The sequence below is a fragment of the Natrix helvetica genome, assembly GCF_964273705.1.
Source record: "Natrix helvetica genome assembly, chromosome: 2".
Lineage (NCBI taxonomy): Eukaryota > Metazoa > Chordata > Lepidosauria > Squamata > Natricidae > Natrix > Natrix helvetica.
In genome coordinates this window covers 77,811,092-77,825,165 of record NC_138552.1, presented here as the reverse complement: position 1 = coordinate 77,825,165, position 14,074 = coordinate 77,811,092, and the positions used below count along the sequence as shown (strand labels likewise).

General features: G+C 37.4%; 1 protein-coding gene across 5 annotated transcripts in view; it reads left to right on the top strand.

Moving 5' to 3' along the window:
• PTPRD (protein tyrosine phosphatase receptor type D) overlaps window positions 1–14,074 on the top strand; it is a 1,361,199-nt gene that overhangs the window by 1,218,266 nt on the left and 128,859 nt on the right. For 3 of the 5 annotated variants that reach the window (XM_081945773.1, XM_081945774.1, XM_081945776.1), the window contains 3 exons: window positions 2,936–3,523; window positions 3,892–3,992; window positions 6,719–6,978. In XM_081945773.1, coding sequence (XP_081801899.1) covers window positions 2,936–3,523; window positions 3,892–3,992; window positions 6,719–6,978 — 949 coding nt within the window. The remainder of the gene's footprint in view (window positions 1–2,935; window positions 3,524–3,891; window positions 3,993–6,718; window positions 6,979–14,074) is intronic. The other 2 variants (XM_081945775.1, XM_081945777.1) reach the window with 2 other exon arrangements.

Sequence of the window (14,074 nt, the reverse complement as noted above, 5' to 3'; positions counted from 1 at the left end):
AGAAACAATAGGCCAGCTTTATGACTGAACTCTATTAATTTATAACAAGATATTGAAGCACGGATGTTGTAATCTTGTACATCGACTTATACGAAATATTTATTTAAATTCTATATCAATAACAATAGTTCTAACGGTTAGAACGACCATAGAGATGGTCAAACACTCACCTTATCTTAGGATGGCTGATAGTACAATTAATTTGAAAATCCGTCGATTAACAACATCATCATCCCGGTGGAAAAAGCCATAGAGTTATCAATAGAATTTTACAATATTTCTATGGAAATCTATTCATAACTCTATGACTTTTTACTACTGGGGAAGCGTCCATTCCTGGCGCAGTGAAAGGAGGCTGACTCACACTGCGCGCGGCAAACACTAGACCCCCAGTAGCACAGCCATAGAAATTTGAATAGGATATCATAGAAATTTGATCAGCATTCTATGGGATTTTATTGAATTTTCTATTCCTTGCGCTACTGGGGACGCAATGTTAGACCCAAGACTGACTAAGGAAGTGCACATTCGCTCGTATGAAAGCCATGTTTCCAACAGCAACGATCGGTGTTGCAGGTTTGCCCACGTGCCGCGCGCAATGACTGCTGTGTGAGTCCAGCAGAACAAGTAATAAATAGAATTTGTTCAACGCCCCCTTCTGTACGTTCAATGCCCCCATGTAAGGCGGAACTTCCTACCGCCCCCTTGCACTTCTTTAACGCCCCCCAAGGGGGCGGTACGGACCACTTTGAGAAACACTGTTCTAGAGTTTAGATGCATGCAGGACTTTGGATATACCCAAGCAAGTTGGGGAAAATAGAAAACCTGACACATAGTTACATAGTTACAGTGCATGAAAGTATAACTGGGAGATTGCTAAAATGAAATATAGAGTCTGGAAAAAATATTGGGAACAAAAAATAAAGACCAGAAGAGTAGAGATATAAAGATACTGTTATGTGATTTCCAAGTTGACATTATTAATCATTAAAGTCAGGAACAAATGGGAGAGTTATTTTACTTCACCCAATCCATAAAAAACTTGGTAAAGTATATCTATAAAATGGAAAGGAAAATATCTCTGTAAAGTGCAGAGAAATCCGTAAAGAGACTATAGAACTACAGATAAGACTGAAAATAAAGGGGGCAGCAGGCAAATGGAGAATTGGACTCATGAACATTTGGATTTAAGACAGCATGTATTAATTAAGCCTAATTAATGTTTTGATACTGTTTGTTCTTTCAAACAACATAACTATTAGTTTTAGGTTTACAATGCTGTTCCCCTCCCCTCCCACTTTTCTTGATATACAGACTACCCTTTCATTCTCCATCTGCTGTGTATTCATTCATTATTATTTACCTTTATTCAGCATTTTGTCTGCACATAGATCTCATGGCCAATTAATTATCAAAGGACATCTAGTGGGAAAATCTTTAGTTTTGTATTAATTTTGTATGTTAGAAAAGAATAATTATTCTTCTATGAAAAGCATTTCTACATTTCTAAGTATAATATATAAAGTAGTTCTTTCATTTGGCTTTCTTTTCAGTGCTGCAAGAATAAATTGCTTAACAAGATTTTGACTTTGTTTTCATTTAACTGATAGCTGTAGTTTGAAGATTTTGTGTGTGAAACTTCCATACATCAAATAGCTATACTTTGAAGTTTTATGTCTGAAATTAAATATAAAAATTGTTAAAATGAGAATGTGTGTTAGCATTTTATTTCTTGATTTTTATTTAATGATGGAATTTTTATGCTTTTATACTGACACTGTGTCACTTGATTCAGCAGAGTGAGCTTTTAGTTCATTATCAGAACATTTTAGTGAAATTTCATTAGGCCGCTAGTTTCTTTTTTTCTTACTATTCAGCCCCCATTTTGGATGTAATTTTCCTCCTTTTAAACGAACCTTTTCTGTAATTGTCTTGTATTTCTGCTTTTAGTTTGATAAAGCTGACTAGGGTTCTGCAGACAGTAGGTCTTTTCAAGCGCATGTTTTTAAGATGATGAGCACTGATTTAGATATCTTTTATGTACAGATTTTTATTCTTCTCAATATATAAATGTATCCTCTGGAATACAGATAGACCTCTACTAATTATCACAATTGAGCTCAAAATTTCTCTTGTTAAGTGAAATATTTGTTGAGTTTTGCCCCATTTTACGACCTTTCTTGCCATAGATGTTAAGTGAATCCCTACAGTTGATAAGTTGGTAACCCGGTTGTTAAGTGAATCTGGCTTCCCCATTCACTTTCCTTGTTAGAAGGTCACAAAAGATGATCATGTGACTTAGGGCACAGCAGCAGTCATAAATATGAACCAGCTCCCAAGCATCTGAATTTTGATCGTATGATCACGGGGATGTTACAAACATCATAACTATGAAAAATGGTCATAATTCACATTTTCAGTGCTGTTGTAACTTTGAACAGTCACTAAATGAACTGTTGTAAGACAAGGACTACCTGCATATTCTGTTTGTTTGCATTGATTATATTAAAGTAAAGTCCATAAGCCTAATATACAAAGATACACAATTACTGTATGTATTGCTTGGTTTCAGGTCAATGGAGATCATTGTATGACTGTTTTCTATATAATTAGAAACTAGGATGTCAAATTTGCCACATCATGTTGCCATCATGTGATATTTCATGAAGTTTTTTCCCATTCACGGAGTTGGGGTGGGCGTGATGCAACTGGCCCATGGGCCGCCAGTTTGACACCCCTGAACTAGAAGAAAGGAAATAAAGAAAGATAATAAAGTCCTTAACGTGTTGCAAGATCTGAATTAATATTTGAGGATGAGGGTAGAATAGAGAAATAGTATGTCTGTTGCATAAGGGTTTTTTAAAGAGATCTAATAAGAAATTTTAGAAAAAATTATTACAGATACATCCTGTGCTAAAATAATGTTATGTTTTAGTTCCAGGAAAACCTCGGCTTGTAATTAGCCACACACAAATGGGTACGGCTCTAATTCAGTGGCACCCACCTGTCGATACATATGGCCCCCTACAAGGGTACCGCCTGAGGTTTGGCCGCAAAGACATGGATGCATTTACGACACGGGATTTTACTGATAAAGATGACCACTACACAGCTACTGATATTCATAAAGGGACTTCTTACATCTTCAGGCTTTCAGCTAGAAATAAAGTGGGCCTTGGGGAAGAAATGGTAAAAGAAATTTTGATTCCAGAAGATCTACCAAGTGGATTTCCTCAAAATCTACATTCAGAAAGTGCCACCTCGACCTCTGTCCAACTAACTTGGCAACCACCGATTTTATCTGAGAGAAATGGTATAATCACCAAATACACTCTACAGTACAGAGATATCAATGTGGTCCAACAACAAACAGAGATCCCTGTTGCTCCTGTTGATACTATTATGACACTTTCAGGCCTAAAACCAGATACCACATACGATGTAAAAATACGTGCACATACAAGCAAAGGGCCCGGTCCATATAGTCCCAGTATCCAGTTTAGGACATTACCTGTGGATCAAGGTAGGATTTGTCTGCTTATGGCTTGTCTTGTAAAAGGATCTCAGTCTTTGGATATCGATATTTTAAATATAGCTTCAATTTTTCAAAACCATCTTATAAGTAGATTCATCTGATGCGAAGGTAAAGTATGCAAATCTTCATGTGTTTGGATTCACTAGAATTCAGTTATTCCATATCAGACAAGTCTGGCTCACTTCTACATAATAATTGCAGGTAAGGAAAATATAATTATTTTGAGATGTCATTTGTAAGAATGGAATGTGGTTTCTAAAAACAGGTAGGAATATAATGAAATAGGTTGACTGGTGAAAAGGGGATGGGATCCAAAATCAAAATGTACTTTAAATATATTACCCTTCCTTTTCCAGCAGTGTTTGCAAAAAATTTTCATGTCAAAGCAGTAATGAAAACATCAGTCCTTCTTTCTTGGGATATACCAGAGAATTACAATTCTGCCCTGCCTTTCAAAGTAAGTGGTTGTTAATCTAAAAGACTTGAAGGGTTACAGGACCTATAGTGGACAAATGTCTTAATTAAATGATTTACAGACCCACTCTACTAAATAACAGATATTTATTAGCATTAAATCCTTTTCAGTATCAATCTTGAAGAACTGCTGCCATGGTCTTCTGATGTAGTTCAAAATCAGAAGACCATTGCAGCAGTTCTTCAAGGTTGATAGTTGATTGATCCTGGTTGACAGTTGATGTTAATTAATTATGCATTTATGTATCAACATTAGTGATGTTGAACTAAACAGTTTCTGCTGTTTAGAGTATTATCAAAAAACTTATTGTTTCATTCTGTTAGTATAATAAAAAATGTGTTAATTCTCCAATATTTCTGATTATTTTTTTCTGTTCCTGGTTTTATAGTATATTTCAAAATTATCACTATGCTTTAAACAATATTTTGAAAATCTGCCTTTCCTACTTGTCAACCTGTAATGAAACTCTTGTAAGCTAACTTGAGTCGCCTTGTGCGAAATATAAATTTTCTAAATAAATAAAAATTAGCATCCGTAATATAGTGTTTTTAGCTCTTTTCTGTATTGCATTTTCACACAGTAGTATACAATGAATTGTCCTCTGTCCGGAGAGACACAATGGTTTCTCTTTTCCAAAAATGATTTTTTAGTGGGTTACCCAAGGCATTTTCAACAAACAACCTGGCTGTGGTGAATTTAGAGCCTTCCAGTTCTCGTGACAGGGCTTCAAATGAAAGCATAAACACAGCATAATGCATTTTTCTTCCATTGATGCCATTTGAGGTGGGAATCCAGCAGCATATCCAGGAAAACAAAGAATAAGCTTTTTAGCTCTTGCACAGATAAGTCAAAATGTAGCTTTTACTAGTATTGGTGATAATTACATCAGTTATTCAGTTTAATAATTATTGTAATTCCTGGATTAGTATGAAATAGTTCTGAAGAATTTAACTATCAAATCCCACTGATATAAGAGAGGAGTGTATATTCTGAAACTACTGTACCCCAAGTTTCTCCTTAATTCTTTCTATTTTAAATTGTGGAAACCTTTTAATACAACAGACTAAAAGAGATTCTGGACTGGCAATGCTGTACCACCTATGGCTTCCTAATGCAGATATAATAAAATATTAAAATGAATTAAAGGATTACTAATAATGTCATCAATAATGTTCCTTTTCAAGACAGCATAATTGATGAATTCTGCTTGTTGATCAGTGTCAATAGCATTGTTTAAAATATAGGGATTAAGCAAATTAAATATCCAGACTGGACAAAAGCCTTATTGTCTGATATCATGTGCTTTGATAATCAGAACAAAGAGAGCATACCTGTTTCAAAGGAAGAAATCTGGCATACAGAAAATCATTATCAGGTCTTACATGAACATTAAAGTCATCAACCATCATTCTAAATGTGTCTCGGGAAGCAAACAAAAGACCTAATAAATAGATTTAGTCCATAAATTCCTGAAGCATGGGGATTGTCTCATAAGAGGAAAGTAATCACTAACAAAATGTTACCTCTAAAGTAAATCACTCCTAATGGAACAGATTTTTCAAATGTAGATTATATGACCAGCCTCATATACCAGGTGATTAAAGCTAGCACCTCAAGGCCTCCTTCACTCTTCCCTTTCCCCTTGACTCAATTTCAGCTAAAACTATCTACCACTTTCTCATTAGTCAATCAATAGATTTCTTAGATCAGTGTAATACTATATTTTCCATATAAAGAAAAAAATAGTTTTTGCAATTTGAATACCATCCCCTCATGTTCCAGCTGAATAGAGAGCAATTACATTGGATTTCTACTCATCAATCTGTATGGTAGGCCTTGCTTACTTCCTTGAATTGCAGCCATCACAGCTGCAATTCAAGCAAAATCAATCAGGAAGCTGGCAGAAAATCTCAAACCATGGCAATGTGATATCTCACATGATGACCATATCCCGTGGCAGCAACAAGAACTGCCATCTTAAGTCAAAGTTATCACATGACCCAACTGGGTCATACCAATGGAATATCTGGTCCTAACTACAGTTGTTAACTGGTTGTTAACTGAATACTACTGTACTTCTTTTTATTGAAACTATATGTTAGATCAGTGTTTCACAACCTTGGCAACTTGAAGATGTCTAGACTTCAACTCCCAGAATTCCCCAGCCAGCATTCGCTGGCTGGGGAATTCTGGGAGTTGAAGTCCAAACATCTTCAAGTTGCCAAGGTTGAGAAATACTGTGTTAGATCAAGGCTGTCAAATTTCAGTCCCACAGGCCGGATGTTTCACCCACTAGCCATGCCCACACCCAGTTTAGTGAAATGGGGAAAACGTCCCAATACATCACATGACACCACCGTAACACATTAGTTTGAAACCCCTGTGTTATATCATGCAATGAAAGGAGTTGAGAACCAAGGACAGTTGAAGGCAGAAAGTGTAATGAATGTGTACATCTGATGTTGCTGTATCCATTAAACCCCAGTGGGAATATTAAGTCATCCTTGATGTTACCATTCCACCCAAAATTCCATTCAATACATTTAATTCTGAGATTTTAAAATCTGTTTGTTCTGCCACACAGTTTTTAACTAACTTCAAAATCATTTTGTCAAAGGCAAGTTTTATTTCTAAACTGCTCTTCTCCTACACATCCCTATAGGTTATTATTAACATTTTGCTACTTTTATTACATTCCCATTTGTTAGATTCTTTATGATGATGGGAAAATGGCAGTCGAAGTGGATGGCCGAGCCACCCAGAAACTGATCATCAATCTGAAGCCTGAGACATCCTATTCTTTTGTGCTAACCAATAGAGGGAACAGTGCTGGGGGTCTGCAACACAGGGTAACAGCAAAGACAGCTCCAGACGTACTACGCACCCAACCACTTTTCATTGATAAGACCAATCTAGATGGAATGATAACAGTGAAACTACCAGAAGTACCAGCAAACAAAACTATCAAGTAAGTTATATTCGAGCAAATATTGCAAGAGCTTAAGAACAATTCAAGGAGACTTATAATTTCTTAGAATATTTTCTGTAGTTGAAAGCATTTCCTTTTAGCCATTGCCTTAGGTGCAGGCACTGTAGTAGACAGCAAGGCATTTTAAGATTTGATGCAAAAATGAATACAGTTTAATGTTTATTGTGATTATATGCTGTCTTTCAAACATGAGCAAGAAACTATATTTTAGCTTTTTTTAAAAAAAAAATACAAGCTTTGTCTTCATTGGGAAACAGGCGCCACAAAGAGTGGTTCCTGCCACAAAGAGCCACAAAGAGTGGGAGAGTGGTATTATCAAAAGCATTAAGCAGGAAGCTTAAGATGGAAATTAAGTAAGAGTTAAATGGCAAACAGGAAACTAAAATATCACAGGACATTAACAGACCTGTTTTTTTTTCACCTCATATTTGCAAAGGTATGTGGAAAATCATGAAACTGAAAATCACTATGCTTGCTATTACAACATACTGCAGCATTATACTCAGGGCAGGCATGAAACATTTTTTGCCCATCCCTATGCTAGTACAGTCGTATCTTTTCACTGAACTGAATTGAATTGACATCAATTCAGATTGAATAATTGTAGTAGTTACCGCCATATCAATACATTTTAATGGGTTATTAGTCATAGAAAGATTGGCTGTTTTGAAGTCAAACTTACTTTTTCATTCAATTTATTGATGTGATTTGTAAATGAAATCAACAAAGAGATCCAAAGCAAATTATTCAAATTAGATTTGATATAATTCACCCAAATTTTATGGGGAATTTATTCAAATTAAGCAAATTCTGCTTCACCCCTAACTTTTATTCCATTTTAGGATCAAATTCTAGGACCATGAGAACTTTTTGTGTATTATTGACCAAGGGGAGAATATTCCATAGGGCAGGGGCATTGGCAGAGAGACCTCTCTTCCTGAATCTACCAGTCAGAATTCTATAACTGTAGAAGGGAAGGTATGTTGCTGGATCTGCAACATACCTTCCCTCTCTGATCAGGTGGGACAATCTAATGCAGTGCTTCTCAAATAGTGGGGCGCGCCCCCCAGGGGGGGCGCGAGGCTCCATAAAGGGGGGCTCGTTCGACCTCGTTTGACTGTCATATTGGATGTCCAGATTGGATTATCCGACTCACTCGCAAGCGGCGTCCCACACGGCGTCGGTTGCCTAGCAACTCTACGGCTGGAGAGAGGGAGCAGCGTGGCGCGATCACTGGAGATTGTCCCAGCGCAGCCCCAGTAGCAGCCCGACGCGGAGGACCGCGTTATGCAGACGTGTACTTATAACAATTTTATAGACAAATGATACTATTTACAGTCGCACGGGGTGCGCGAAATGTTTTCTTCTTCCTAGGGGGGGCATGACAGAAAATAATTGAGAGGCACTGATCTAATGTAACGCAGGGGTCCCCAACCTGTAGGCTGCATCCTATTGTCAACTGGGTGGTGTGAGTGGCCGATTGGTGCATGCGTATGAGCATATGCATGCACACACACAATCCCGTGAGCATCGTGGGCGCTCAGGACCCCATTCATGTGAGCATCATAAGTGCTCTCGGCACCACTCACATGAGCAACAGGTGCAAAATTGTTTGCCAAATTCCTCTCTCTATAAAACATTTTCTGGTATGTCCAAAGTTATTAAATATAATAGTTATTCCTATTTGTCTTTGTTACTTAACAAACATAATATCAGTAATATTAATATACACCAGTGGGTCTCAACCTTCCTAATGCCACGACTCTTTAATACAGTTCCTCAGGTTGAGGTGAGCCCCAACAATAAGATTATTTTATGTTTTCCATATTTTTTTTGAAAATATGTGTTTTTCAATGGTCTTAGGCGACTCCTATGAAAGGGTCGTTCGACCCCAAAAGGGGTCCTGACCCACAAGTTGAGAATCACTGATATAGAAAGAGACACATACTGTATATACACATGTAAAAGGGGGAAAAAGTAAACCAGGAATGGAATCAAATGCACATTCGAATTTGGGGATTATAAATATATTACTGTAACATGCATATCTATGTGAAATACTTTCATGCAGAATAACTGTGATATACTGGTAGATGAATTTTTTTTTTAGGAAATGCAATGCTGTTACAGGTAGTTGCTTAATGATAGTATGAAGTTATGGTGGACATTTAATACAATACAATAGTAGAGTTGGAAGGGACCTTGGAGGTCTTCTAGTCCAACCCCCTGCCTAGGCAGGAAACCCTATACCGTTTCAGACAGATGGCTATCCAACATCTTCTTAAAGACTTCCAGTGTTGGGGCATTCACAACTTCTGGAGGCAAGCTGTTCCACTGATTAATTGTTCTAACCGTCAGGAAATTTCTCCTCAGTTCTAAGTTGCTTCTCTCCTTGATTAGTTTCCACCCATTGCTTCTTGTTCTACCCTCAGGTGCCTTGGAAAATAGTTTGATTCCCTCTTCTTGTGGCAACCCCTGAGATATTGGAACAATGCTATCATGTCTCCCCTAGTCCTCCTTTCTCTTAAGCTAGACATACCCAGTTCCTGCAACCGTTCTTCATATGCTTTAGTCTCCAGTCCCCTAATCATCTTTGTTGCTCTTCTCTGCACTCTTTCTAGAGTCTCCACATCTTTTTTACATTGTGGCGACCAGAACTGAATGCAGTATTCCAAGTGTGGCCTTACCAAGGCATTATAAAGTGGTATTAACACTTCACGTGATCTTGATTCTATCCCTCTGTTGATGCAGCCTAGAACTGTGTTGGCTTTTTTGGCAGCTGCTGCACACTGCTGGCTCATATTTAAATGGTTGTCCACTAGGACTCCAAGATCCCTTTCACAGTTACTACTACTGAGTAAGGTATCACCTATACTGTACCTGTGCATTCCGTTTTTGTTGCCTAAATGTAGAACCTTACTCTTTTCACCATTGAATTTCATTTTATTAGATAGTGCCCAACGTTCAAGTTTGTCAAGATCCTTCTGTATCTTAAGCCTATCTTCTGGAGTGTTGGCTATTCCTGCCAGCTTGGTGTCATCTGCAAATTTGATGAGTTCCCCATTTATTCCCTCATCCAAATCATTGATGAAGATGTTGAAGAGTACTGGGCCTAAAACAGAGCCTTGGGGTACTCCACTGCATACTTCCCTCCATGTAGATGCAGTTCCATTGAGGACTACATGTTGAATGCGATTGGTCAGCCAGTTACGAATCCATCTGGTGGTGATGCTGTCTAACCCACATTCTTCTACTTTATCTAGTAGTAGGTAATGGTCTACCTTATCAAAAGCCTTACTGAAGTCCAAGTAAACTATGATCCACTAATTATTATTTTTTTGAAAAAAATTTTTTATTAGTTTTACAAAATTTTAAGGAAAAGGGTGATGGGTATGGTTACAAATTTTGACAGCTACATTGTGCAGGAAATGGTATTCCCCCCAATTCTCATAACTTTTACATAATGATAAACAAGATGTTATTCCTTAACTAGATTTTGACAGCTTATTTTTACATTGTATCTTTCAATAATTTCAATCATTTACTTTGTATCAAACAAAAAGATTCATTATATCAGCAATTGCACTATTTTTCTAACTTACTTCTGTGATCTGAGTTTTCTCATTGTTGCCTCCTCCCCCCGCCTGCCAGCAAAGCCTAGGCACCTCCCATATCTTGTGTAGTGTCTTCCGCTTTATCTAGGAGGGCTTTGTTTTTTTCCATGAAGGCCTCCGCCTCCATAGTTGTATTAATTCTAACTCTACTGCCCTCCCAGAAAATCAGCATACCTTCTGGCAGAAGCCACCAAAACCAGAATCCTTTATCAAATATTTTTTTTGCTAATAGTGCATATTTTTTCCTTTTATCTCTTACTTTCTTCGGGATTTGTTTCAGGATGGCTATCTCTCTGTCCTTGTGTTCTAGCATAAGCTGAGTTAACTCTATAAACCAGGTCAATATCCCATCCTAACTGCTGTTTGTCTTTTTTAATATATTCAGCTAACATTTTTGTCATGATCTCCCTCAAGTCTTCATTGTCAGTCTCAATTATGTTTTGAAATCTAAGGAAAAAAGACATCCTTTCAAATTCCATTTTTATCATGTGGTTCTCAAGTTCTAAATTTCCTCTCTGGACCCCCCTCACCGCCCCCCTCATCTCAGCCGTTCCCTCCTCCAGAACTTCTGTTTTGTGCCATTTGGTTTTGGTTTTCTCTGAGCTGTTCATTCATTTCTCTCAGTTGGTTTTTCAGTTCATCCTGCCCCTTTAAGATCTTTTGAAGCAGCTGATGAGTTACTGATTCCTCCTCAGGGGCTTTAGGTTGTAGAAACGATGTTAGTGACTGTTGTCCAATTGGACTGGATGTTGAAGATGTTGGAGCAGAACCAGCAAAGCCTGGTTTCCCAGGTGGTGGTTTCTTCGGAGCCATTATTAAAAAAAAAAACTCAGAGGTGTCTATGGCCATACAAAGAGATGGCGACTGTGGAAAGTCACAACCAAGAGAGACCACGAGGCAGGCAGTCCAGACAGGAATAGAGACCTTTTCTATAGTTCAAATCCAGTCAATTAAATCAGTTATTCCAAATCCAAGATACTATGTAGCAAGAGATATTTCTGAGAGTCACAGAGGCAAAAGTACAATGCCAGCAATTTTCATAGGAGGAGTCAAATTTCAAAGAGCATAAAGATGACGGAAGTGTGGCATCTTGCTTCGCCAACATCGGGGATCAGAAAGCAACAAGCCAAAAGTTTTCAAAGTTTTTAAAGAAGTCAGATGATTCACTTTTCTTTCACAATTGCAATAAAACATTCATTTGCTTGCTTATAACGAGTGTGATTCCTTTTAAAACTCTCTCTCTCTCCTCCGAGAGAGGAGATAAGTCCAAAGCCGCTTTTCCGGGGGGGGGGGAATCCCCCTCCCTCCAATCACACTTCCCAGGAGGGGATTGAAAGTGTTTTAGAAAGCTGACAATCTTTCATTTAAATATCAAAGGGAGAATTGGGGAGGGTTCCCATCTCACCGCACTGCAGCTGTAGCCTTCAAATTGTCAAGATCATCCAGCTGCCTCGACACGAAAGCGCGCGGGAGCATGAAGGCTCCGTCACGCACCCCCTTTCGCTTCTCGGCTCCTGGGGCAATGCCGGGGACCCCCCTGGGGCCGCTGCCGATCCAGGGGACCCCCAGCGAGCAGCCCATAAGGCAGGGTGCCCCTTCAAGGCACCCTGTGCCCCCGCCCCCAGCCGAGGGGAGCCCACCAAGAGAGCGCAGGGCGGACAAAACACATCCGTCGCTCTCAACAACCGGAAGAAGAATTCCTCTGGTCCACTAATTTTGTCACATTATCAAAGAATGCAGTAAGATTAGTCTGGCATGATCTGTTTTTGACAAATCCATGTTGGCTTTTGGCTATTACTTTGTTTGCTTCTAGGTGTTCGCAAATTCATTGCTTGATTATTTTTTCCAGAATCTGTCCTGGTATTGAGGTCAGGCTGATAGGTCTGAGGTTTCCTGGATTTCCTATTTTTTTTCCCTTTAAAAAAGCTATTTACATCTTGTCCTCAAAATTACAACTGCCACATTCCTCCCATGGTCACATGATCACATTTCGGGTGCTTGTCTCTTAGCTTGCATTTAGGACTTGTTGCAGTTTTATATACACAGATGACCACAATTTGTGACATTTCTGAAAAGAGATAATTGAAAGAATAGATTTGCTTAACCACATGATTTGTTTAACATTGTAGTAATTTGCTTTATGGCTCTCCCTAAAATGGTTGTAAAATTCAGTCAAGTCTCATTGTGACTCTACTTTCAACCTCAATGACTTACAAGTAAAATTCCAGGCTCCATTGTGGTCATAACTCAAGGGCTACCTTTATGACTAAAATACTAAGTAAATTTGAATAAATATATTCTTCATTCTAAAATATGTCTTGGCTATTCCTAAAATCAACATTAACATCATGTACTCTATGTTTATGTGTTCAGAATCATCATATTAATACAGCAAGAGTAGTTTAATGTGTCTTCCTTATAAAATTTATCATTAGACATTGTGATATAAAGCTGTATTCAGAAAAAGCAAGTTGTGATTTAAATCCAAAAAGTAATCTTACAATACACGGATTTGATAGGTATGTTTTTGTTCACAGTTCTGGAATATGGTTTATGATGCTTCTTAAATGGGTCTATACAGACTAAACAGAGATGGCATTAAAAAACTGACATTGCAATGCCAATTGGTATTTAAAATGATAGACAATAAAGATTCCCAGGGAAGACTGTGCACCATGCTGTCAACAAGTGTTACTGCTTTGTTCGCAGGCTTTTTGTTTTTTACAACAGTGTGATGTGTATAGCAGAAAAGAAAGGGAAATGAAATATTAGTCAGTATGCAACATGTTTTTCATGTAATCTTTTCTATCCTGAGTTTCATACAAAGCCATTTTTATTGCTTTATTGAAATTCTAAAGAGGGCTGTAGGAAACAAAAATCTAAACTGTTAAAAGATACAATAAATTAATACACAGCTATTAATAACATACATATATAGTTTTTAAATATAAAATTGGAAACATTACAGATTAAAATCACCAGAAATAGAACTTGAAAAGACAGATAGGTAATGTCTGTCTAGAAGACAACTTCCCAAAGTAACTTAGGAGCACACACCATAATCACAACACCAAAATTTGAATTTTACAACACATGTAAAAATATATTAGTTTTTTGAAACTAATATTAAAAACTGGTGTACATAATGGAAAATTGTTTATAAATATGTATTTTAGAATAAAATATAACAGTGTTTACAAAATTAAACATGAAATGCACACATTTTTAAAATCAGATTTTCAATTATAGTACATAATTTACTGAAACATACATCTTCAACAAGAAATATAAGGTTCAATAAAGAGCTTCATGGTAGGAAAAAGAAAATATGAAAACATCAATAATTCTTTTCTTAAGCATTTCAATCTTCTTCAAATGATCTCACTAAGTACAGAATATTGTACCATATTTTTCAGTGTTTTCAGTAAGCAAAATACTTCTCATAGTTCTCAGAGTTGACT